Source organism: Homarus americanus, unplaced genomic scaffold (genome assembly GCF_018991925.1).
Source record: "Homarus americanus isolate GMGI-L3 unplaced genomic scaffold, GMGI_Hamer_2.0 scaffold53604, whole genome shotgun sequence".
In the NCBI taxonomy this organism is placed as follows: domain Eukaryota; kingdom Metazoa; phylum Arthropoda; class Malacostraca; order Decapoda; family Nephropidae; genus Homarus; species Homarus americanus.
In genome coordinates, this window is record NW_024742288.1 from 379,489 (window position 1) to 407,447 (window position 27,959).

At 42.1% G+C, this 27,959-nt stretch overlaps 1 protein-coding gene across 3 annotated transcripts in view; it reads left to right on the top strand.

Moving 5' to 3' along the window:
• Window positions 1-27,959, top strand: part of LOC121876720 — a 241,408-nt gene that overhangs the window by 126,327 nt on the left and 87,122 nt on the right. For all 3 annotated transcript variants that reach the window (XM_042382078.1, XM_042382079.1, XM_042382076.1), the window contains one exon: window positions 9,234-9,259. In XM_042382078.1, the coding sequence (XP_042238012.1) occupies window positions 9,234-9,259 (26 nt within the window). The remainder of the gene's footprint in view (window positions 1-9,233; window positions 9,260-27,959) is intronic.

Sequence of the window (27,959 nt, forward strand, 5' to 3'; positions counted from 1 at the left end):
TGTGGTAGTAATTTGTCATTGTGGTGGTGGCGGGGAAGATAAGAGATATAATCAGTGATATAATCCAGTAGTATTGTGGTAGTGTGGAGGCTGTGTAGGATGGTCACCCACGGCCTGGAAAGATTGAAAATACTGCCTCGTAAAGATTTAATCTGGTGTTGGTGGGTGAGGGTGACCTCTCAGAGAGAGAGAGAGAGAGAGAGAGAGAGAGAGAGGGGGGGGGTTGAGGAGGAGGGTGGGGAGAGACAGAAACAGAATGTCAGTGATTGGATAAACGTGGGTGTGATGGGTGGGGGGGGAATATGAGAGAGTGTTAGGAAGGTGAGAATGAGGTAGAGTGTTTGTGGGTCAATACAAGTTTGCAGTTGTTTTAGTAATTGTTTCCACTGTTTTGTTACCTTTTTGTCGTTCACCTGTATGGTATTTTATCTCACACCTTTATTGCGTTACCTGTTTCTTTTCTTCACAAACATATAAATGATCCACTTGTTAACTTTACCCGCGAGCATGACGAGAAATTCTAGAAACACGCGGTTTTCTTTTGTCAGTACTTGTGATGTGACCATAAAAAAGAGTATTATTTCGGTACGTTAACTATCCTAGCAACCGACCCGCTGTGTCTGAGCTGTCGCCGTTGCTAAGGAAAAACGAAGGTACGGAGAGTGCAGTTGATAGGTCAATTACTTACTGTTCTCTGAAGGTGTGTGAGATTTTTCCCCATATTTTTTTTTTCTGGGCTTATGACGTAACCGGAGGATCACAGAGTATTGACTACAGTTCTCATTGTTGGGCTCGTGGCGGCGTTTGAGCTCAGACCAGCTTATCCCTGTATGACGACCAGAGATACAGTACAATCAATGGCTTCAGGGATTACTGTACTTGTGCCCATGTATGGTGGCGGCTCCTCGTGTGTGTGAATGCTGGTACAACGCTTCAGGCTATTGACTGTATCTGTGTGAGTCAGCTAAGGACAGGCGGTACTTACAGTAGATACCCTTGACATATCTGAGTGGACTAATGTTTGGCTGCTTATGTGAACAACTATGTGTTAATTAACGAATTGGAAGAATTAAATGACGACATAATTCCAGTGGTTCGTGTGGGAGGTCTGCCCCCTGGATATAATAGACAATATATATACTTTACTGAACTGATGTCGATAATTTATCCGGGTAACATCAAAGACCTCACCAGTGTATCAACTTTTTTTTTTTCAGTGTTGGTCTCATAAAACTTGAGCGGCACTGCAAACAAAGAGGTGGGCGAACGGTATCGTCAGGCGTAGTTTCAACGAGTACCTTATCCCTAGGTGAAGGTGACAGAGAGGGAAGGGGGAGGAAACGTCTGGCGCTGTTGATGTTCTCATGGTGGCGATGGTTTTCCTCTTCCTGACCTCATACTCTGATAACCCCCCTTTAGCAGGTTTTTATTGTCACGCCAGACGAACGTTCACCTCCTCTTAATGCTTGCAGTGGCGCTGCTTTTTATATAATAGGAACATTTGAGGCAGAAGTGGTAAACGGCCTCACATAACTCACTCCACTAAGTTAACCCGGCTTTATGTGTCTGCGTCCCTTAACTAATGACCGCCTCTAACTTAACCTGTATTTATGTTAGGCGAGTTAATGGGCATTTAGTGTTAACTGCTTGAATTGGTAGTTATGGGTGTGTGTGTGTGTGTGTTTTTATGTGTGTGTGTGTGTGTTTTTATGTGTGTGTGTGTGTGTGTGTGTGTGCCCCTTTACAGTACGTGCTCCGACACCCTTGCCCTTTATCCTCGCCCCAGCAGAAGGAGTTAGCAAGGTAGAATATATAGTAAGCGTCCTTGTCATACTGGCAGCACGAGGAAGGAGGAGACGTGTGGCGTAGTGACATCACCTGTTGAAGGAAGGAATCAATAATCGCCGAGGAGGATGTTGGGCTTTTGGTAGCGCCTGTCTGTCTGTCTGTCTGTCTGTCTGTCTGTCTGTCTTTCCTGATTGTTTGATTCCCCCTCCCTCCCCGCTCTACGTCGCTGTCCGTCGTTAATACACTTCTGCTGTACGTCGCTGTCCGTCACTGTGCGTCGCTACACTGTATACTTTACGTCGCTGCACGTTACTGTATTTTAAGACGAGAAAAGTAGTGTGTGTGAGGGAAATTGGAAGAGGGAGATGGAAATGGGAGAGGAAAGGGGAGAAAGAAAGGAGTGAGAGAAAGAAAGATGGAGATGATAAAGGGAGAGAGAGACAGAGAGAAATTAGAGAACAATGATCTTTTAATTAGAACATTTTATCGGGACTCTCTCGATGGCTGAGCCTTACCTCCTCCCCCCCTTTGTCTCTACTTCCCTTTCGTTTCTCCCTTCCCTTCCCTCCTCCTCCCCTCAGCACCGCTTCCTCCTCATTTCATCACTTCTCTTCCAGTCTCCCAACGCCTCTCTCTCTCTCTCTCTCTCTCCCCCTTCACCTCTTCCCTCCACCTCCTCTTCCCTCTCACCTCCTCTTCCAATTCTGTTTCTTCAATTCCAACTTCCATATAGCCTCTCGCCCTCCTCCTCCTCTCTTACAACCTTAATTCCCATCTTCCCACCTTCCTTCTCCTCCTCCCCTCATCTCCTCATCCCTTCTCTTATATCCCCCTGCCCTCCCCAAACCGCTGTCCACCATCCCTTTCCTTCCTTTTCCTTCCACTGTCATCTCCTCCTCCTCCTCCTCCTCCTCCTCCCCCTCCTTTCCTCCTCCTCTTCTTCTCCTCCTCCTCTCTCTTCTTCTCCTCCTCCCTCCTCTCTTCTCCTTCCTCCTCCTCTTCACCACCCCCCCTAACTCCCACTCGACCTTGTCCCAGTCAGTGGAACTTGACGAGTTTGAAGGTCACACTCGTGTCATAGTCTTCAAGGGGGAGCAGCTGGTGGCTCTTCTCATGGCACTGTACCTGTCCACTATGGCACTGTACCTGTCCACTATGGCACTGTACCTGTCTACTATGTCACTGTACCTGTCCACTATGGCACTATACCTGTCCACTATGTCACTGTACCTGTCTACTATGGCACTGTACAGTTGGGGACATTTCCGACTAGTACACTCACCGTTGTCAATCCATTATTCCCGTGAGGTGTGAACCCCGTGAGTATCTGAACGTGAATCTGAAGCTTCTAAGTTACTTGGTGAGACGTGAGGTGCACACAGTAGCCTGGGACCACAACGATATAATTTGACTCATTACATATGTCCGGCAACGTTTACATAGATTATAGAGCTTTTAACATGGAGGAAATACTACCTGTCTTGCTTGAACAGTGTAAGGCTGAAACAGATGGTTACACAGTATAAATCTACCACTTTATCTATCCTCAGGCAAAGTGTAAGAGACGTTAGTATGGAGCCAGGCTTTAGGTGGGTCAAGGGTTGTGGCGGTGCAACTGTCTCCTATCCTCTGTCCAGCGCGCACAGAGACCTCCCCTCCCCTCCCCTCCCTCCCCCTCGTCTCCTTACGTCACATCACCTCCCCTTAACATCTCCTTGACATCATTTCAGTTGTTTATATTAAGAGAGTTACAGGGTGTATTAAAAGTGTGTTTGAAGGCTAATTTATCGTACCAATGTTGACAACTAATGTTCGAAATGGAAATAGTTCTCAGTTATCACAAGATAAAATACTGGAAAAAATTGCATTATATTACCAATTTATAACTTTATTTTTGTTGTTATATGGATGATAATGTGGTGAAAATAACGTACTAGGTGTTGTTGTTTTAAAGCTGTTATTAATAACATTTACTGTCGAGTTGTACACAAAAGCTGCCACAGTTGACATTAATAGTTAATAACTTATATTATCGGGAAAATGTTGTTATTGTCAATACTCTTGATATAGCGCGTCTTATCCTTACCCACCTTACACTATAGTCTTTGATCTTAACTATACATCCTAATAATACAATAACAGGCAAATTTTCAGTATAAAGGTTCAGGAAACATAAATACAATTTCCAAAATCTATTTGGTATACCACCTCGTGTGGCCTGACGGACTGTTGGCACCGTCGGGCTCTGTGGGGCTTAGGTCAAGACTCACCCGGGCTGATCACCCGTGTGGGACTGTGGTGTTGGTGATCCTGGTAAGTGAGGACTGGTGCCATCCGCTCACCACTTCGGTTGGCACCAAGAATCACAGACCAGGATCAGCTAACTTTAAAAAAGAAACAGAAGGGTTTTTTGTTTTTTGAGTACACGTAAATTTACAAGCGTCGTGTACCGCCCATTGTGTGTAAACAACTACTGAAAGGAAACTATGTAAATTGGAGTTTTAGCAATATTAGACAAAAGTTGAATTCCTATCTGACCAAAAAACGCAAGTCATGTTTTAAAGCATGACCGGTATATATTATAGGCCTATGAAAATAATATATATTCTCACAAGAAAGCAAAGGGGGGAGGGGAGGGGCAGCAAATGTGTTCATATATCTCGGCCCAACATATATTGTCCTCAGTCGGGCAATATACGGAAGATGGAAACGGAAGAGCCGCACTGTGAATGGTCAAAAAATGTGAGTCAACAACCAATAGGAGACAAACGTTCACAGAGACAATGCACATACACACACACACACACACACACACTGTACCTGTCCACTATATCACTGTACCTGTCCACTATATCACTGTACCTGTCCACTATATCACTGTACCTGTCCACTATATCACTGTACCTGTCCACTATATCACTGTACCTGTCCACTATAACACTGTACCTGTATATTGATTAATTAAGCGGATTCGTTGTCTTTTGTCTTAATTATTACAAACATAAGAATCATAATTAGATTTTTTTCAAATTACGAACAAAATATTTTAATTAATCTGATTAATTGTCTTATTTGAATAACTAATTTGCTTATATAATTAGTCTCCGTGTTTTTAGTTTTATATATGTAATTAATCTCATGGAAACTATTTATTAATTGATGCCTGATTTAATTAATTGTCTATTGTGATAATTGATGCGTCTGATTACCCATTTATTAGTTAAGATAATTAAGTATTTTCTATGTTATGAGCGTAAAGATAACTTATTGGTGAAAATAATTAGATATATCCTCTGTTATTATCACCAGCACCAGAGAACCGATTTATGAAGTAATTAGTATGGCTAGTTATTGTATTTTAAAGTAATTAATGTATTACTTTACCTGTTGATTGATGATTATACAGTATATTAATTGATAGGTATTGTGGATAATTAATAGCATCAAAATACCTGTTAATTAGGAATAATAGAGTGGGTATTAGAGTCATTATGCTGACCTCAGAGTAACTTCTTATTTACAAGAGTATTTGTTTAATGTTAAAATTCAATACTTTAAAATAATCACCTACTCTTTGCTAATTATTTTTTTCAGTAATATTAGTTAATTTAGGACATACATCTAATTCCTTTCCTGTCAAGTTTGTCAATTAATTATTTTCAAGATATTATTATTAAGATTAATTTCAGATGTGGTGTGACATCATTTTTGTTTGTTAATTAAAATCACTAATTAATCGAGAACAATGACATTAATAGATTAGTGGAATTAATTATGAGGGAGTTAACATTATTTACTGGCTAATAAATTTTCATGACAGGAATATGACTAAACTGTACCCTCCCCCCCCCCAAAAAAAAAAGTTTCCCATGCGTCCATAAAGCACTAGTGACTATAGTGCTGTGTCTGTCTGTCTGTCTGTTAGTTTGTCTGCGTGTTTGTCTGTCTGTGTTTGTTAGTTTGTCATTGTTGATTAATCTGTCTGTTAATGTGTCCGTTCCGTCTGTTAATTTGTCTGTCTGTTAGGTGCTAAATGAAGGGAACGTTAAAGTATTCTCAGTGTAATTTAGGTGTAATTTTTACTGTTTGTTTTTTTCCAGTTAAATGAGTTCTTAAAAGGAAATTTAAATTTAACGCTCTTATGAGAAAACAAGTTAATGGGATACACATTTAAGTTAGGGTCTCGAGGTATAACTCTAACGCCATTTTGAGTTAATATTTTGTGTTGAAGATTAATGTGTAGTCGATGTCTTATTTTATCTTCAATTTGACAATATGGATTTTTTTAATGAATTTATCCTCGTCTTTTGGCTTTTGAAAGTCTACTAATTCTTACAGTATGTCAGAAATTACAAGGAAAATACGCTCTACTGGCCGTGTACAGTCACTCAAAAAACTATCTATACAAAATTCTATTGTACCAAAAAATATGATACGACGGGCGATGGATTTGGACAACCCGACTGAGACAACAGGAGTCGCAGTGTTCATTCTGAAATTCATCGATCCCCCGTCACCACCCCCCCTCCTCCCCCACCCCAAGTTGAGATAGTTTTTTTGAGTTATTTTGAGTGCACTGTACCTATAACCTCGACCCAAGCTCAACGTGAGGACTATTACATAAAAGTTCTTCATAGCGTCCAGCATTGTGAGACGTGATACCTACCACAGGGGGCGAGGAGGCGGAGGGAAACGTATTAGAGTTGAGGTGCAAAATGTCAAGAGATCGTGTAAGAGGTGGTACGGTGGTGGGGTTCAGATTGAAGCAAATATGAAGCTTCAGGTTCGAGGGTTCACAATGATTCAGTGAGTTGGATAAATGATTCATAGGACAAGACTCGAATTCAATAGTTAGATTATCTTCGAAATTTCACAAAGACGTAATTATGGGATTTAATTACTTGTTTTAAAATTTTATTGAGATTTGACTTCCATAATGACTCGAGGAAATGTCTCATCCTCTCTGGCGGTAACGAAATATTTTACAAATCTCTGAAATTCTGAAGCTATGGAATTACATGAGTGATCTTACCTTAACTGCAGGTGAGGAGATGAGGTGAGGGGAGGGCGGCCTTGAACAGTGAGGCACAAATTATTTAGTGTGTGACCAGAAACTCCCGGGTCTAACAGGATTTTTTTTTTTTTTTTTTTTTTTTTTTTTTTTTTTTAATGTCAACACTGCAAGATAAAATATTCGAGGACTCTGATTCTCAAAGGGTCATAGGTCAAAAAATCCATCGTAAATAAAGATAAAAAGAACGCATATATACCTGAGACACGCATATACACCTGAGACACGCATATACACCTGAAACACGCATATACACCTGAGACACGCATATACACCTGAGACACGCATATACACCTGAGACACGCATATACACCTGAGACACGCATATACACCTGAGACACGCATATATAACTCAACATGGTGTCTGGTTATGCTTAAGACTCTAACCCTAGGATATACATTACAGTGGTTGAATTCAAAAAGGTTCGCATGTTATATTTCTTTCTCAACTGGTGATGTAAAGAACGCATCTACCTGGTTAAAAATGGCCTAAAACTTGGACTGAGACTCTACCTTAACTATAGATACCGATACGTTAATTTAGCACCAGTTATATAGTAGACGAAGTTATAGTGAGAATGTGTGTGATTTAGCAGTCTGGAGCTGTAGTCTGTCTGTCTGTCTGTCTTTTAGTGTGTGTGTGTGTGTGTGTTTATCTCAGCTACCCAATATTCTCTCTCTCTCTCTCTCTCTCTCTCTCTCTCTCTCTCACACGTGTGGTTTATTTACTCTCCTTCTCCCTGTCTCTTCTCTCCAGTTTTCTTCTCCTCTGTTTTATATATTTTTTTAAATCTCATCCTTCCTATTTCTCCCTTCTTCCCTTCCCCTCTCCCTTTTGGCCTTTTTCTCTCACTCTTTCATCCTTATCCTTCCATTTGTCCCTCCTCTTACCTTATTCACCTCTCCTTCCTCTTCCCCTTCTTCCCATATACCCCTTTGCACCCTTTCCCCACTCCTCCCCTCTTCTATCTCTTCCTCTCTTATCTCCCTCTCCGTTCTCTCCTCATCCCTTCTCTCTCCTCTCCTCACTTCCCTCACCCCCCCCACACCGAGTGACCAAGATAACGAGAGCTTAGACTAATAAAACGTACGTGCGTCTTCCACTAAATTATCCAAATGAACGGATATGAAAAGTTAATAGTCGTCTCCCTTAACTTCATCTCCGCCTAATATTTACGTTTTTCCAATAAACACCTGAGTGAAAATTACAGGTAAAGTCGCCCAGGTAACGTGTGTCATGATGTAGTGTTGTGATTATGCGCTTGGGGGGGTCGCTGGGGTGGTTATGAGGGTTGTAGATTGTAAGTTGGTTATAATTAGGGTTATTAAGGAGCTATAATTGCTCTCAGGTGTCAGGGAGGATTGATGGGTAGTTTGTGTGTTGTTTTGGGGTTAATTAATCGTGGTATTGACTTGGCGTGATGAGACAACGTGACGGGACGGGTGTATGTGACTGTCCTCCTCCTTTCCCTCCTGAGTACCACCTGGCTGGGAAGGTAAATATATTAATAAATACACTAAGACCTATTTTTATTATTATTTATTTATGCTGAAACTTAATTGGTAATAATGTTATCCTGTGCAAGACTGACGTAAGGAATTGTATATGTCCAATTAGTGACCAAAAAGTAAAATTGAAGGAAATGCAAATCTCCAGTTAGTGACTTTCATAAAACTGTCTGAAGGAATTGCATTGGTTCAGTCAGTGAGCAATGAGTGAGCATAGAGTTAAGACCGGGAAAGGGATTACATTTGACAAATTACTCGCCTTCTAGGTAAAGCTCTCTGGAGGAATTGTTTTGGAGTGGTTGAGTGACCTTGTGTGATGTCGTCAGTGTAGCCAGAATATTTTAATATTTATTGATACTGTAGTGTGTGTGTGATCGAGGTAAAATGTATAGAAACTCTCTCTCTCTCTCTCTCTCTCTCTCTCTCTCTTTTTTTTTTTTCTCTCTCTCTCTCTCCTCGGTCATGGTAGCTGAAGAGAAATAACATAATATTCCTGGGGATCACCTGAAGATTAGACACCTTAGTTTATTTCACCTTGAAGATTAACCTTACCTAACCTAACCTAACCTAACCTAACCTAACCTAACCTAACCTAACCTAAACCGTCAAGTAGTGAGGTGATATGAGCTGGAGGGAGGGGGGTGGCTAATCAGGTGATGCCAAAGATGCCACAATTCCTTCTCTGTGTAACATCTCCATCACCTCCCTTCTCCTTCCTCATCCCTTTTCTCCCTATTCTCTCTACCTTCCTCTCCCCCCTTCCCTCCCTCTCCCCTACACCCTTCTCCTCTCCCCCATAAGCTGGCGCGAGGAGAGGTGTACCTTGCTAGAGGCTGAACTAATCTTTCATTTTTTTCTCCCATAGGTCACACTCGGACGTCCCCTGCTGAGGTAAGATTACTTTTACTCTGCTGGGTTCGCTGTATCTAGACTTGCTGGGACCGCTGTATCTAGACTTTGCTGGGACCGTGTATCTAGACTTGCTGGGACCGCTGTATCTAGACTTGCTGGGACCACTGTATCTAGACTTTGCTGGGACCGCTGTATCTAGACTTTGCTGGGACCGCTGTATCTAGACTTTGCTGGGACCGCTGTATCTAGACTTTGCTGGGACCGCTGTATCTAGACTTTGCTGGGACCGCTGTATCTAGACTTGCTGGGACCACTGTATCTAGACTTGCTGGGACCGCTGTATCTAGACTTTGCTGGGACCGCTGTATCTAGACTTTGCTGGGACCTCACTGTATCCTAGACTTTGCTGGGACCGCTGTATCTAGACTTTGCTGGGACCGCTGTATCTAGACTTTGCTGGGTCCGTTGCTGAGGTAAGTCTCCCTCCCATCAGTTGGTCTGGGTTCTTCTCGTACCTTGGCTGACTTCTTCCCGCAACTAATCTCGCCCAAACTGGTCTCATCTCGTCCCCAGCTAGTCTCATATCCCCATAACCCCGTCTCATCCCCAGCTGGTCTCACATCCTCTTGGTCTGGTCTCATCCTCAGCTGGTCTCATCCCCAGCTAGTCTCATCCCCAATTGGTCTCACATCCTCTTGGTCTGGTCTCATATCCCCCATAACCTCGTCTCATCCCCAGCTGGTCTCACATCCTCCTGGTCTCGTCTCGTCACCCTCTCCCCCTCCCCACCTGGCCCCATGAGCCAATCAGGTAAGCAGGTGGTGGCCGGCCGTCTCGCCTTTGAGTCCTTAAAAACGTAGGATGCAGCTGTGACCGTCTCCTTTCATAACCTTCCCGCGCGAAAAAAAATCTGGGAAATATATTGACTCGTGATAGACTCCTGGTGTGTGTGTGTGTGTGTGTGTGTGTGTGTGTGTGTGTGTGTGTGTGTGTGTGTGTGTGTTGTATATATGTGTATCTGAATGTTTATATTAATGTGTACTATATGTGTCGTTGTATCTGTGTATTCAAGTGTATATGTTTGTATGCATGTTTGTGTGTATGTCTACGCTTGTATGTGTACAGTATGTGCGGATACAGTATATGTATTTCATCAAAGTCAAACCTTTATTGGTCCACTTCAACTCCACGATGTGTGTGTGTGTGTGTGTGTGTGTGTGTGTGTGTGTGTGTGTGTGTGTGTGTGTGTGTGTGTGTGCGTGCGTGCGTGCGTGCGTGCGTGCGTGCGTGCGTGTGTGTGTGTGTGTGTGTGTGTGTGTGTGTGTAACTTCCTCTGAAGACTCACATTTAATTAGGGAATTACCAGATATTGTTAAAAAAAACCGTCTGTCTTAGTTTACTTCTCCGAGATGGGTGGGCGAATACAGGCAGTTATATGTACAGATATACTGTGTATATATATGTATATACTTGTATCTACTGTACAGAGAGGCTGGCCACTTGATCTGGGACTGAGGACTGTGAGCTTGAGAGCAGTGTTAGAGATGCTATTTAGATCTGCTAGGACTGAAGGGGTCTCTTAGGCTACTGCTCAGTGGTAGATCAGTAATGTGTGGTGTCCAGCTAACGACTGAATAGCTATACCAGGGCGGACCTACCCCGGGGCTAACTGGCAATGACGTCACGAAGGATGATACATGGGTCCAAGCTTCTAGAAGCTTCTACCAGTAGGAAGGGTTGGCATGAACACCTGAATCAATGTCAGCAGCGTTACTGAAAAAGCTGTCTGGAAATGATCTCGTGAGAGCCGTGAATCATCCTTAATTGACGTTGCAAATATCTAACTAATCTGACTAATAATTTACATCAAATACTTGGAAGTCTTACCAGTGATAATCAATGTACCTAGTTATCAAGTAAGAGCCATTAATTGAGTAAGTAATTAGCTTCAACGGTGATAACATCATATTGAGACATCTCTGGTGGACACACTGTCGCCAGACCGTGTACATGACTAAAGCAGCTGCGTCTGAGCAGGCTAAATAAATGCTTACTACATGCTTGCTATGAAAACATCTCTGACCTCTGCGGGTCAATGTAAAATGCATAATGAAAACTTATTTTTCCATCGTGTATAATACTCTGGATGCTATACTGGTTAAAGACTAAACAAGACTAAACTGCTTACATGTGTGTGTGTGTGTGTGAGATAATAATAATTAACGATTTATTGAAAGAGCATGGCAGCTGGAAGGCTGAAAATATACAGTTACATAATTGGGGAATGGTTCACTTGATTGACAAATAGTATACAAGTAATATAAGTGATACAAATATGATATATAATAACTAGGTGGGGAAAAGGTTATTTCTACAGGGCATTTCAACATAGTGACAGTGCAAAAAGGTAAGATTGAATGGGAGTGAATACACTGGTTGATTACGAGATGTTGATAATTTTTACAATGGTTGGGACTAGCGATCAGTACGTGCTCGTATGGGCTGGATGCGGTTGTGATGTCGAACAGCAATTCGCGGACGAGGGATCTCTGGTGGAAGTAGGTGCCTGTGTCGAGGATGGTGCAGAAGCTTCTCATCAAATTTGCAGATGAGGTTGTGGTGATGATCAGAGAGAACTGAGATGGTCTTCTTGATATGTAGAGTAGGAGGGGGAGAGAATAATCTTGCCTGCCCTCTTCAGTATTTTTTCTAGGTGTTTCCGTTGCGTGGCATTTAGGGAGGAAGACCAGGCAGTTGAGGCATAGGTGAGCTCATGAAGTATGAATGTTGAGTAAACAATGAGGAGCTCGGGCGCCGGAACTCCGAGGGACTTGAGTCGGCGGAGGAGATGGAGACGGAAACTGGAGGATTTGACAATTGTACTGACTGTGTGTGTGTGTGTGTGTGTGTGTGTGTGTGTGTGTCAGGTGATGCTCACACACTACACTTTATAAGATATATTATTTACTGTTAGAAAATTGATTATTATAAGCTGTTATAATTTAATGATAATAAAAATAGTGATATTTATAATGATAGTAATATTCACAAACAAACATACAGAGCAACTCAAATGTTACCTCGGGGTGTTAAGTTTGGTTAGGTTAGGTTAGGTTAGGTTGCTAAATGTTATGTTCGATATGGCTAGGCCGGGTTAGGTTAGGTTAGATATTATGTTAGATTAGGTTGAGTTAGATCGTATTAGTTATATGTTAGTCGAGTTAGATTAGCCTAGTTTAGCGTTTTAGAATGACGAATCATTAGGTGAACTAAACTAGGGTGTGTAATCCTCAGGTGATGGCTAATAACGGGCCGCCCACATCACCATTATCTATTATTACTGGACACAAACACAAAGCTCTCTGGATGACCCGTTCACTTATACCATAGTGAATAATGGATGCCGAAAGCTTTCATTGAAGGTAGAATTATTAATGTTGATGCTGTGACGCTGGGATTAGATGGGATTATCCGGCTACGTCCTGACAAACCTCGGTAAATCCCTCGCTGGTAACTGACTGACTGACTGACACACCAAATGATCTGATTTTCTCGTTTCGAATTTGGGCCTCGATGTTTATTTTTTTTTATTTATTTGTATTTGATTTGTGTATTTTGTTTATATATATATTTTTTTGATAATTTTAAATTTATATTTGTATAAATTTCATCAAAATATCAATTACGTTATTTTTTTTACCTACTTTTTGTGTTTCTTTTAAATAATTCGTTTTAATTATCCAGTTAATTTGTAAAAAAAAATATTATTTTTAATTACATTCTTGTTAATTCTCATTTTTTTTATCAAATTAATTAAATGTATTATTTTCCTTTTTAATTTTTTTTTAACTTTTATTAACTCAATTTTAATGATCATTCACTAGTTATTTTTTACCTGAATATGATGTGTCTGTCGTTTATTTTTCCATTTTGTTCTATTGAAATGTAATATTTATTTTATATGTAAATCTGTTAATAGGGTTGGGTCTTTAAGTCTTAGGGGGCGGGTTGGGTCTTGAAGTCTTAGGGGGCGGGTTGGGTCTTTAAGTCTTAGGGGGCGGGTTGGGTCTTGAAGTCTTAGGGGGCAGGTAATTTAGGTATTAGAGGAGCGGGTTTTTTTAGTACTATACTTTATAATATCTCTAAGTATACACCGGGACTAATCGTATGGACTCGAGGGGGGTTAGGTTAGGTTAGGCTAAGTTGTTAGGTTTGGTTAGGTTGTTAGATTAGGTTAGGTTAAGTGAAGTGATATTTATAATGATAATACAGCTTTAATTTAATATCTGAAATTCATTCAAAATCTGTACGGTGCATTGGAGAACGTCAATTTAGGCTGGAAACTTTAGAATCCGCTTAGGGAGAAGATATAATGTAATGGGCCCTTGTCTCATCAACAGAACATATTATATAAATGGGTCAATACATCTGATATTATATTCAGATTCACCCTCTGTAACTTTCCACTGGCTATGAGGTGACATGTTCAGTGCACGTGATAAGGTGTGCCCACGGGAAGCTGCGTCATACTATGCTGAGTAAAGGCATAAGGTAGCCGGCTCTCTGGCCACCTGAAGCGAGCAGTAGTTTGATATCCTTGACTAGAGGAAGACGTTATTTGAGAGCCGCAGTGGATGGCTCCGTCTTCCCTCGAGGGGGAACGACGTACCCATACCGTTCTCCCACGATGGGTCACTACTCATGAGTCGCTCACAGCAACTTATATCGTAAGGACGTGACCAAACGTTTATCAATACATAAACGCCGTCCCTTTCTCATTCACTCCTAGACAGTGAGACTTACGGTCGATCTACACTCAGGAAATATATATATACAACCCTTTTATAATAAAACAAGGAACTACCGTTTGGGTTTCGTTACTTAAACCCAAATAATAAATATATGTGAACGGCCTGGTTAATTGCACAAGCAGCGGATTCAATAATAGGAATAATAATGATGATGATGATGATGATGATTATAATAGGAATAATAATGATGATGATAATAATAATAATAAGGATGATCATGATGAAACAACACAACACAGTCAGTACATCAACACACTTACAGCACATAATAACTCCGACAAAAAAATGTTCCTCGCCTAGGGTGGAACGGCGACTGGCGGAACACTGCCTGTCATCCACGCCACTGAGGTATTAAAAACCTTGTTGCATGTTGTTGGTCTTGCTTGTAATCCCGGGTGCAATTATGGTGCTGTAAAGCGGGGGTTGTCTGTGACGGCAGACAGGCGGGCACCTCTTGTTAGCGGACACCTAATGTTTATGTGGTGTGTGGGAGGGGATGTGGTGTGTGTGTGGGAGGGGATGTGGTGTGTGTGTGTGTGTGTGTGTGTGTGGTAGAGGTCAGTTATTTGTGTACAGAAAAATCCTCCAGGACACTTCGCTCCCGGACGATGATGATGATGACACACCTTCCGCTGTTATCTGACACGACCACACAAGTCCCGCACCTTATATTTACACTGTCCCCGGCGATGCTGTTATCGTGGGCAGCTCTACCTCTAGTAGTAGCAATTTTTCACAAACTAACTTCGTTGTCAGTTCAAAGTGCCAATTCCAGAGCTGTGAGTGGCGCTGGAAATTCCAATTCTAAATTCCAAGACTTGATTCCCACAAAAGAATACACAGTTGCTGGTACCGGGGAAGGGATTTGGGGGCGGGGTGGTATTGGCTGGTTGGGGGTGTTATTGGGGGGTGATGTTGGCACTTGGGCAGGAAGGTAAGAGGGTGTTGGCACTGGAGGAGGGAGTCAGAGGTGTTGGCACGTAGGATGGAGGCGATGATGACTGACTGATGTTGTGGTGTGGATCAATTTGTCACAGGTCATGTCTTAGGGAATGGAGGGGAGGCACTGTTACAGATACGTTCATTACGGTGTGTCACGCATACTGTCACGGAGGTTGTGTGTCACCGATGCTCTCAAGGTGTGTGTGTTAGTGAGTGAGGCACGGAACCTGTCACGGGGGAGGATACTTTCAAAAACGTAGATCGTGTCACGAATACGAGCCACGGACCCTAACACAGACACGGTAGAGGGTTTCACTATCAAGGGGAAAGGGAAGGTCACTGTCAAGGGGAAGGGGAAGAAGGTCACCCAAGGGAAAAGGGAAGATTACTGTCAAGGGGAAGGGGAAGAAGATCACTGCCAAGGAGAAGGGGGGATATCACTGTCATGAGGAGAGAGAGAGAGAGAGAGGAAACAGGACTAGCTCATCTATGTATTCATGACGGACTGATAGTTGAACACCCGCCTCAACTCTCGGTACACAGAATAGAAGACTTCGAACAATTGGTGAAAAGAAAATCGCACAGAGAGAGAAAGAGAAAATTTTGAAGCCTTAATAACAGGTGGTGTAGGAGATTGCTCGGGATCGGGGCACCAGCTGGGCGAGGTAGAATAAATAGACGCTTCTGTAAAATGAAACCTTCCCTCCCGCTCCTCTGACTGCTATTGAAATTTCTCCCTTCCCCCGATGTCGTATTTATCGCGAAATTTTTCCCCGGGTTAAGGCTGCCGCCGAGCCTGTGTCCTGGTGGGTGGAGGGGAGGGGGGGTGGGCTGTGTCTGACGGTGGGTTCATGGGAAGGCGGCGTCTGGCCCACCTTACCCTTAAGACTGTCAGGGGGAGAGAAAAAGTATTGTAATCGCTGGTGTTGTGTTGCGTTGTATTGTTTTGTGTGTTGTGTTTTGTTGCGTTGTGTTGTGCTGTGTAGTGTTGCATTTCATTGATCCCGGCGATGTTGTAGCCTCTGAAATACCAATTTGCTTTTAACCATGACAACTCTGCCCTAGTCGTCGAGTCAGAAGGTCAGGTCAAAGGTCAAGGTGGCAACTATAGAACATTGTACCAGCTCGAAGTGACAGCTAGCCGGGTGTAGTCAAATAATTTATTATTTTATATTTCTCTTTGAACTTTCCTCCTGAATTGACAAAAAAAAATATATTTTCAATGATTGAAGAGACAAAGAAATATGATCAATATGTCCGGGTCGTGTTTTATGACGGTGATATTTTGGTAAGCTCATCAGGTCCCCCCACCTCGCCCTAAGTCAGTTGCCAGTTATTGTTTTCATCGCCTCCAATTATACGCCACCCTGGGGAGTCAAAATGTTGCCGGTGACAAGTAGTGGTTCGTTGTTGTTAATGTATTATGGTTGTGCGTCTTTGAGGTGTGTGTGTGTGTGTGTGTGTGTGTGTGTGTGTGTGTGTGTGTGTGTGTTTTTAAGATTTAATGTGTTTGATTCATTAGTGTGTATGCGTTTGGTTCTGTGTGTGTGTTTGTTTTGTTAATGTGTATATACGTGTGCGCGCGTGTGTGTATATTTGTTGTCACGATTCATGATTAACCAATAACCCTCTTCCTCTAATGTTTCCCAGGATGGTTCAGCCAATAGTAGTATCTTTCCTACGTCACATATATTAGCATGGCCAATAACATCTCCTACCTCTCCTTCTGACGTCACAATACCCTGGCCAATAGCACCCTTAATTAATCCCCTTAGACGTCACAGATTGGTGTGGCCAACAGTAAATCTTCTTCTTTCCCTCTTAACGTCATAGATTAGCGGGACCAATGGGATCTCTCTCCCATTCTGACGTTACTAAGAGACCAATTGCACCGCTCCCTTTTCTTTATGACGTCACAGAATACCATGGCCAATAAGTGCTCAATCTTGCCCTCTGACTTCATACCACAGCCTGGCCAATAGCGCCCCCTAGTCTGGCTCATCAGGTTATGGCTATCAGTATCATATGCTGGCAATGGGAATTATGCCTTAGAGACACTAAATGATGAAGACACTGATATACAAGGCTGGTGATGGTGAAGCCAGTGGTTGGAGAGGACTAGTGGTGGTGGTGAAGGCAGAGGTGGAGAGGACTGGTGGTGGTGGTGAAGACAGTGGTGGAGAGGACTGGTGGTGGTGGTGAAGATAGAGGTATACAGTGTGTGGGAATTAGCCCTTGGCGAGAGAGCGGGGACGAGACTACCAAGGGATAACAATTGCCCTCCATTTATTGACGTGAAAGAGGGACTTTGTGAGCCCGGGTTTGTTTACTTTTGATGGGAGACTAAAAGCGAAGGTATACGAGAGTGGAATGTTGTTGTTTATATTAAACGATGCCGGCAGAGACCAGCAGATGAAAGAAACATAAAATGTATTTTTATTTTGGTCACCCGTCAAACATAACCTAACCGAACTTAATCTTATATAGTATATCTTAACATAACCCTAACCTGACGTTAATGCTAACCTAACATAATATAACATAACTCAAATCTAACCTAACCTAACCATGAGGTTAAATTATTTGGGGTTCAGTCTCACCCAGAAGTTCGTTAACTCTCCCAGCCAGCTATTGCTGCACTGCCTGCTTCAGATGTTTGAAACTGTCTCAGTACCAACCAGAACATGAAACAGTTACGAATGAATCTAAAGGTTCGAAGTAACAGACTCAGGTTCATACATCTGAAGCAGGCAGTGCAGCAATAGCTGGCTGGGAGAGTTAACGAACTTCTGGGTGAGACTGTACCTAATCCTTAAGTGATTCTTCACATTCGTGTCTACAAAACAGTTACTACATACAAAGCTTCTATTATAGAAAGATATTATCATCGCAACGCTACACTACATTATCACCACCTGGGTCACGTCTCAGGCTAAAATATTAGAACTTCATGATGGTTCGCCGACACTACTACTTCCCGGAAGGGAGGGACCCGAGGAGTTCTTGGCCCAGCATGTACAGTTCACTCGGCGCAACACCGTGGTCTTGTGAGACGAGCTTCTCGTCGAGTACAGGACCTACTGTGCAAGCAGAGGTCTAGTGCCAGCATCAGTGGTGAACATTGGTCGCCACCTCTCCCAGCTGGGCGTGGGGTGGGGGCAGCAACGACCACGACCCCGACCCCGTTGACCACCTTCACCCCCTTCCTCCCCAGACCTCATATTGACTCACTATTTGAACCTTTTGACTTCGGTTTTTTTTTTGGGTGGTCCTTCTGAGCGAGGCAGCGGGTTAGTTCATATCATTTTCAATGCTTTATAAAATAAATCTTTATATTCACTATGAGATAGGAACTGCAGATAAAGAAGAAAAGGAAGAAAAATAATAAATACAGTGAGAGAGAGATAATCTAAAAAGAAATTTCGCCGCTGTAATGATCCCAATTTAAGCCGAGACGTTAAGATACAGTGTCTCCAGAGATGAGTGCCTTAATTTTTCCCCTTAACTGAGACGTGAGGAAGCTTGTACATGATTCATTATGCTACGTACCGTACCGTTGGTTTAAACTTACAAGCAGTGGTTCTTAAACTTGATTGTCTCGCCCCCCCCCACCCCTGATGCAACCCTTGGTTATTATAGTGTGGGAGGGATGAACAATCGTGTACAAGACGCGTTCAGTTCCTGACCAGATTTTCTCTCTAACCGCTCGCGCCTCCCTTGGAATCTTCTGGGGGCGCACCCCCCAGTTTAAGAACCACTGGAACTTTAAAGGGATCAAGGTATTGTTGGTTTAAAGGGATCAAGGTATTGTTGGTTTAAAGGGATCAAGGTATTGTTGGTTTAAAGGGATCAAGGTATTGTTGGTTTAAAGGGATCAAGGTATTGTTGGTTTAAAGGGATCAAGGTATTGTTGGTTTAAAGCGATCAAGGTATTGTTGGTTTAAAGTTGATCAAAATAGTGTGCCAGGTTAATTTAAAAGGAACAAACCTTATTAAACTTTGATTTCAATTTAAAACTTTACTTGAGCCAAAGTTTTAAATATAATAACTTTTAAAAAAATTGATGCATAATTTGTTGTTGTTTTTTTGTTTTTCCGGAAGTGCTTATTAGTGACACGTGGCCAAGGTGAGGAAAATTCTGTATAATTATTAATAGTTTATGAACACGTGTGCTCAGGTGAGGTTTTTTTTAGCGTGTTTTAAAATTCCCCGTGCAAGGTTGGCGTGGCAAAAGTTGGTGGTGGGGGAGTAAATTGTGTGAGATTATCATGTGAGAGAGAGAGAGAGAGAGAGAGAGAGAGAGAGATTGATTCATACTCTGCTGGATGTAAACACGCCTTTTTCCCACACCTCTTCTCCACGTCTCTTTCCCACGCCTCTTCTCCACGTCTGTTTCCCACGCCTCTTCTCCACGTCTCTTTCCCACGCCTCTTCTCCACGTCTGTTTCCCACGCCTCTTCTCCACGTCTCTTTCCCACGCCTCTTCTCCACGTCTCTTTCCCACGCCTCTTCTCCACGTCTCTTTCCCACGCCTCTTCTACACGTCTCTTTCCCACGCCTCTTCTCCATGTCTCTCCTCTACGCACTCTTCTTCACGCTTCTTCCCACTTCTCATCCTACACACACACACACACACACACACACACACACACACACACACACACACACACACGATGATGATGATAAACACGCCTCATCCCACGCCTGGGTGTCCACGTATAGGAAGGAACACCCGGAACATGCTGTTGTTTTTGCGTGTTTTTTAGGAGCTCTTTGGTGTGATTTAATGATTCCTCCCAAATGTGACAAGTGACAGACATAGACAGACAGACAGAGACAGACAGACAGAGACAGACAGACAGAGACAGACAGACAGACGACGTTTAAACAATATGTCCTCACTGTGTTCCCTTCCTGGTAAATGCGACGTAAAGTGAAACGACGATAAACGGATAAATTATTCTCGGGGGGGATTTATGGAAACAGTGAAGGGAGGGGGAGAGAGAATAAATTCCTTGAAAGTTTTTGTTTACGTTTTAAAGTTGAAGTAAATTGTCTACCTTTGTCTACCTTGCTCATGTTTGCTGCTCAGGGGGGGTGGGGGGGCAGGTGAGAGAGGAGGGGGCAGGTGTGAGGGTCCTTGATCACTCTTTGGTTTCTCTCTCTCTCTCTCTCTCTCTCTCTCTCTCTCTCTCTCTCTCTCTCTCTCCCTCAAGCCGTTCCTAGCCAGTAATATTTCGCTATTATTACTTGAGAAACTTATCCATAGTTTGGTGAAGCAGTTAGTAAAATCAACACCAGACAATATTGCATGCACAGTGGTTTTCAGCCTCCTCCTCCCCCCTCCCCCTCCCCCTCCTTATGGCAAGAGGTCTCACCCATCCACTGAACCGGAACTAGGGAACTTCATCCATGCATGTACTTACCTTACTTCACTTTACCTCACCTCACCTCACCTCACCTCACCTTACCTTCTCACACTCCTTAAAGTAATAGAGTATCATGTTACTTCTCTCTTGTCTTGTCTGATGTTGAGGGATTGGTTTACCTCAAGTCTGGTCATTATGGTGGTTTTTTTTCTTCCGATCCCAAGTTTGAGGTTACTGTCCGTCTTCGGTATTGGAGATAGACGTGTGTGTGTGTTTTGGAAATGTGTGTTTTGGAAATGTGTTTTGGAAATGTGTTTTGGAAATGTGTGTTTTGGAAATGTGTGTTTTGGAAATGTGTGTTTTAGAAATGTGTGTTTTGGAAATGTGTGTTTTGGAAATGTGTGTTTTGGAAATGTGTGTTTTGGAAATGTGTGTTTTGGAAATGTGTGTTTTGGAAATGTGTGTTTTGGAAATGTGTGTTTTGGAAATGTGTGTTTTGGAAATGTGTGTTTTGGAAATGTGTGTTTTGGAAATGTGTGTTTTGGAAATGTGTGTTTTAGAAATGTGTGTTTTAGAAATGTGTGTTTTATATTACTCTTCGGTTCTATATGTTGAATGACCATCTGAGAGCCACCAGTTTCAGTTGATATTCGCAGCTCAAGTGAACGAGTTGGCTAGCCTATAGGGATGGAGATGAGAGACTAACTCGCCATGTTTGCTGAGTGAACTTCCGGCACAAAGGTGAACTTCAATAATGGATAAGCAAAAAACAAGCGGTATGGCTCGGGGTAAATTAGCCCACGTCTGCCTGTAAACAAAAGTGGCGGAACAGCTGGCCCTTTTATCTCCCAGTCTGGCCAAACACAACATAATAATGACTTACTGTAAACTGTTTTCAGTCCCAGATTACAGTTGGTTTTATCTCTCTCTCTCTCTCTCTCTCTTTGTTGACAGTGTATACATTAAAAAGTAGAATTGGTGTCCTACTCACGAAAGGAAAACTGTTGTTGACCTCAGGCTCTACTCTAGTCCGTCTGTCTGTATGTGTGTAATAAGTAAATAATAATAATAATTATTGTCTGTTTATTGAAAGAGCATGGCAGCTGGAAGGCTGAAAATATACAGTTACATAGTTGGGGAATGGGTCACTTAATTAACAAATAATATACAAGTAACACAAGTGATACAAATATGATATATAATAACTAGGTGGGGAGAAGGTTATACTTCAGGACATTTCAACATAGTGACAGTGCAAAAAGGTGAATGTGAGGTTGACGGAGTGAATACACTGGTTGATTAAGAGTTGCTGATAATTTGTACAATGGTTGGGACTGGGCTGTTTTTGTAGCGATCAGTACGTGCTCATATGGGCTGGATGCGGTTGTGGTGTCGAACAGCAATTCGCTGACGAGGGATCTCGGGTGGAAGTAGGAGCCGGTGTCGGGGATGGTGCAGAAGCTTCTCACCAAATTTGCGAATGAGGTCGTGGTGATGATCAGAGAGAACTGAGAGGATCAGTGTTGAGCGCTTTTTGATATGTGGAGTAGGAGGAGGAAAGAATAATCTTGCATGCCCTTTTTTACAATTTTTCTAGGTGTTTACGTTGTGTGGCATTTAGTGAGGAAGACCAGGTAGGGGAGGCATAAGTGTGTGTGTGTTGTGGTGCTGTACGTGTGTCTGTCTGTACAGTATGTGTATGTATGAATAGAGAAAAATAAAATCGTTACTATTAAAAAATAATAATAATAAAACAACCTTTAAAATTTGGTAAAAAAAAAATATACTAAACCTGAAGACGGATAAAAAATAATAGTAATTCTAAAAATATAATATATACAGAGTCATTAAAAAAGAATTGGCTAGATTTTAATACATAACTAATTGGTATCTGAACATTGTATTATATTTTGCACTACCCTGTACACACACACACACACACACACACACACACACACACACACACACATACACACCTTGAAACGTTCGACTAGCGGAATGTATAAATGGCTGAAGAGGACCACTTGACAGAGAGAAAAACAGACACTCATCGCAATTGCACAGACAGCAGAATATTACATGAGGCGTGAGAGCAGAACCTGGTAGCAACTCGTGCAATTTTTAACCGGATGTAACGGAGAGCTGGACTGATAACGTTTAGCCAACCCTATTTTCCCCCTCATGCCCCCTCCTCCCGGGCCACCCCCCCAATACCCCCTGACACCACCCCCTCCCCTCCCCAATTAACATAGTCGCTGATTTGCATAACGAGAAATTTGTTAGTGTCGTCTGGGAATTTACATGGTGGGAATTTATTTGTGTGATGGGAATTGATTTGTGACGTTTGGGAATTTGTGTGATGGGAATTGATTTGTGACGTCTGGGAATTTGTGTGATGGGAATTGATTTGTGACGTCTGGGAATTTACATGGCGGAAATTGATTTGTGACGTCTGGGAATTTGAGTGATTTTGTATCGTGACAGGAATTAGATTTGGTTTGGTTAGGTTAAGTTAGCTTTAGATTATAGTGGGTTTGGTTTGGTTAGGTTAAGTTAGCTTTAGATTATAGTAGGTTTGGTTAGGTTAAGTGAGGTTAGGTTAGGTTTGGTTTTAGTTAGGTTAGATTAGGTTGGTTTTTATGGTGGTGAAACTTTAGGTGAAATAAGCTGCGGTGTCTGATCATCTGGTGGTCAAAACACATGGTGGTTTCATCCCATTGTGTGGAATATTAGGAGTGTGAGCATTTCATTTTTATGTGGTATATTGGCAGCAGCTTAGATAGTGAGCAGGTTAGGTTAGGTTAGGTGGTCAACTAGTCAGAGGTTCACAAAGTCAGTCAGTCAACAAGTCATCAGGTAAATTGGTCGGTTAATCATCAGATCATTTTGTCAGGACGAGAGCATTACAGTATTCCTTCCCCCAGTATTGTGAAGCACTACGCGAGCATTGACTATTGTTTGTCCTGGAAGAAATAATATATTGAGGTTCGGTTTCCTATTCCCAGGAGGATGTAGGTCCACAATCTCATCTAGTGCTGACTGTGCTGAAAGAAATAATATATTGAGGTCGCAATTTTGTTTCCAGGAGGATATAACACTACATATAACGCAGACTGTACTGGGGAAAAAATATATATTACAGTACGTTGGTTTGAATTACAAGCCTTGGGAGAGAGAGTGAGAGAGAGAGAGAGAGAGAGAGAGAGTAAAGAACAGCTTCATATAACCATGACTTAACGTATTTGGCACAGGGAAAGTGGTCAAGCCTTTCCTGATTTATTTTAATGATAATGGAAAGTAAAAGTTATTTTTCCGCCCATTTCACACCAGACCTCAGCTGATGCGCATGTGAGAGAGAGAGAGAGAGATAGAGATAGAACGTAAGAGAAAGTGTGAGAGGAATAGAGAGAGGGGGAGCAAGAGGAATAGTGTATGTGAGACGAATAGAGAGAGAGAAAAAATGTGTGATTAAAAGAGGCGGGAACCGGACAGACGTGAAAGAGAAGAGTGGCCTGCAGGAATATTATGAGCCACCCCCCTTGACGTCTGCGATGCACAAGGAAATTGGACCAGCAGTGAAATTTGTGAATAATAAATGGAAATTGTAGCGATCTCCTCGGTGTGTTCTACCAAGCAGGTCCTAATTGTTTACCGAGGTGAAGTGTGAGGGTAGTAGAGTAGAACTGGTGGGCCGCTCTCTCTCTCTCTCTCTCTCTCTCTCTCTCTCTCTCTCTCTCATTAAGGCTACCGTAGTAATGACGATGTAGGTCTTGGTGTTTGTGGCCGAGTCTCATTATTAGGCTTTAAGCTCTAGTGCACTTTTAAAGAGATTATTAAAGTCTGATGAAAAGGTTATGTAAATCGGGGTGTTACAGAAATCGGGCTGCCTGCTATTTTGGTTTTCATTTCAAGTACAGTATTAAGAATTAAAGCAGCTCAAAGAAAAGGTGGTGAGGGGGGGGGTTTGGTTTAATATATAATGTCTTTATTTGAAATGTAATTTGACTGTCGATTTAAATAGGTGTTCAAAAGCTTAATGAGAGAACTTCAATAAATATTTATATAACCTCACTGTACAATTCACATTAATATCGGCACTGTTTTATATTAACAATAATTACTTAACTGTAGTGAATTATTTAAATGTGATAATTTATTTTTAGTGCACTTTGTTGTATACATAGAAAACGGGTATTCATATCGCTCTCGTAAATTCACACAGAAAACGGAATCTCGCGAACGGTTGAACGGTAACTGGGACAGAATCTATTCAAATAGGTATCCCCGCCTCACTTACATAATCCCCCGAGAAGGATGAATACACGGTGGCTTACTCGCTACGACAGTGTGGTGATGTGATGGACTATATACCACTATCTGACTCGGCAAGTTTATTCAGCGAGTGTAATGCAGTACTACCCTAATTTACATAAACATACGGAGCACCTGAAGATTAGACACCCTAGAGCTTATTTCATCTAACGATTAACCAACCTTACCAAACCTAACCTAACCAAACCAGTGACCACCCTATCACTATTTGCTGGGTTGAGTTTAGGTTATGTTAGGACGGTTAATCTTCAGGTGGCAAGAGGGTGAATCTTCAGGTGATCCCAAATTATAAAGTACAAGTACAGGAATTCCGATATGAGGCAATGTTAGAAAAGTACTGTACCTCATGACGTATTTCTAACTGTACTACATGACGTATTTATAACTGTACCTAATGACGTATTTATAACTGTATCACCTGACGTATTTCTGACTAACTCAAGACGTATTTTTAACCTGGTGTTGACTGATGGTACATATCGTCAGCTTAATGTATTCAAGTGCTTCAGTGGGGCGAGGGTCTTTAAGCATCGTTCACAAGGTCTTTAAGTATCATTCACAAGGTCTTTAAGCATCGTTCGCATGGTCTTTAAGCATCGTTCACAAGGTCTTTAAGCAGCGTTCACAGGGTCTTTAAGCATCGTTCACAGGGTCTTTAAGCATCATTCACAAGGTCTTTAAGCAGCGTTCACAGGGTCTTTAAGCATCGTTCACAAGGTCTTTAAGCATCGTTCACAAGGTCTTTAAGCATCGTTTACAAGGTCTTTAAGCATCGTTCACAGGGTCTTTAAGCATCGTTTACAGGGTCTTTAAGCATCGTTCGCAAGGTCTTTAAGCATCGTTCACAGGGTCTTTAAGCATCGTTCACAGGGTCTTTAAGCATCGTTCGCAAGGTCTTTAAGCATCGTTCACAAGGTCTTTAAGCATCGTTCACAGGGTCTTTAAGCATCGTTTACAGGGTCTTTAAGCATCGTTCACAAGGTCTTTAAGCATCGTTTACAAGGTCTTTAAGCATCGTTCACAGGGTCTTTAAGCATCGTTCACAGGGCCTTTAAGCATCGTTTACAAGGTCTTTAAGCATCGTTCACAGGGTCTTTAAGCATCGTTCACAGGGTCTTTAAGCATCGTTCACAAGGTCTTTAAGCATCGTTCACAGGGTCTTTAAGCATGATTTCTGGGATGCTTTAAGCATCGTTCACAGGGTCTTTAAGCATCGTTCTGAGTCTTTAAGCATCGTTCACAGGGGCCTTTAAGCATCGTTTACAAAGGTCTTTAAGCATCGTTCACAGGGTCTTTAAGCATCGTTTACAAGGTCTTTAAGCATCGTTCACAGGGTCTTTAAGCATCGTTTACAAGGTCTTTAAGCATCGTTCACAGGGTCTTTAAGCATCATTCACAAGGTCTTTAAGCATCGTTCACAGGGTCTTTAAGCATCGTTCACAAGGTCTTTAAGCTTCGTTCACAAGGTCTTTAAGCATCGTTCACAAGGTCTTTAAGCATCGTTCTGGGGTCTTCTTGCATGTTCACAGGGTCTTTAAAGCATCATTCTGGGTCTTTAAGCATCGTTCTACGGGGTCTTTAAGTATCATTCACAAGATCTTTACTAGCATCGTTCTGGGGTCTTTAACATCGTTCTAGATCTTTAAGCATCGTTCTGGGGTCTTTAGCATCATTCACAGGGTCTTTGGCATCGTTCTGGGGTCTTTAGCATCGTTCTACCACAAGGTCTTTAAGCATCGTTCTGGGGTCTTTAGCATCATTCACAAGGTCTTTAGCATCGTTCTGGGGTCTTTAAGTATCTCATTCTGGGTCTTTAAGCATCGTTCTGGGTCTTTAAGCATCGTTCTAGGTCTTTAGCATCGTTCACAGGGTCTTTAGCATCGTTCACAGGGGTCTTTAAGCATCATTCACAAGATCTTTAAGCATCGTTCACGGTCTTTGATATCATTCACCAAGGTCTTTAAGCATCGTTCTGGGTCTTTTAGCATCGTTCTAAAGGTCTTTAAGCATCGTTCACAGGGTCTTTAAGCATCGTTCACAGGGTCTTTAAGCATCGTTCACAAGGTCTTTAAGCATCGTTCACAGGGTCTTTAAGCATCATTCACAAGGTCTTTAAGCATCGTTCACAGGGTCTTTAAGTATCATTCACAAGGTCTTTAAGCAGCGTTCACAGGGTCTTTAAGCATCGTTCACAGGGTCTTTAAGCAGCGTTCACAGGGTCTTTAAGCATCGTTCACAAGGTCTTTAAGCATCGTTTACAAGGTCTTTAAGTATCGTTCACAAGGTCTTAGTTCCTACATTAGATAAGATATTTTAGTATTTAGGACAAGTTAATATTTTTTGGGACGAGTAAGTGGAATGTGGGTGGTGATGTCCGTAGAGAGAGAGAGAGAGAGAGTTGTCATGGGACTTTAAGAGAAAATTTTTACCAAATCTTTTTCTCTCTCTCTTTCTCTCTCACTCAACCATTGAACAGTTCCCGAGTACGTAACTTCTCGAAAAAAAGAGCGCCACTGCAGATAGAAGGCGGGCGAAGGTACGTCTGGCGTCGCAACAGTGTTATTGCAGGCAGGGTATAGACGAAAGAAGTGCTCGGTGATGCTCATACGTGTGTGTGTGTGTGTGTGTGTGCCTCGTCTTACAGCTCAGATTGACTCAACATCTCGACGGCGTGAATAAATTATCACACAATATAACAGACAGTAACATACAGCTGTGAATTATCGAGCATCGTATTATTCAACATTAATGGGACGGTAGTCATCATACTCACAGCCAGTAGAACAAAAAAAAATATTCGTAATTTAACTCCCTTTGAAAGATTAATTATTTTGTGGGTGGAGTTTAGTCTGGTCGCTGCCCGCCTTTCCTGATTTAACTGATTTCAATTTTTCCAACCAAAAGTAGGAAAATTGTTGTATAATTTTTAAATGTGTGTAATTCAGGTGTGTCGTGTAGGCGTGTAAGTGTGTCGTGCAGGAGGTCGTCAGGTGTGTGGTCGTGCGGATGTGAGGGAGGGAGCGTGTCAGTCTCGTCATGAATCTTGCAATGTTGTCACCGTCCTCATTTTCGCTTGTGTTAGGGGAAGGGTGAGAGAGAGAGAGAGAGAGAGAGAGAGAGAGAGAGAGTCAAACACAGGACGCTGGAATTACAAGAACTGTTTTAACCATCGCCTCTGTTTGTTAGTATCTACGTTGTGTTTTTTTTTTTAGTCAAACAAGTCAGCTGTTTTATCCATCATCTGTTTGTTTTATGACGTGTGTTTTTCTCTGTTTTAGTTATAGT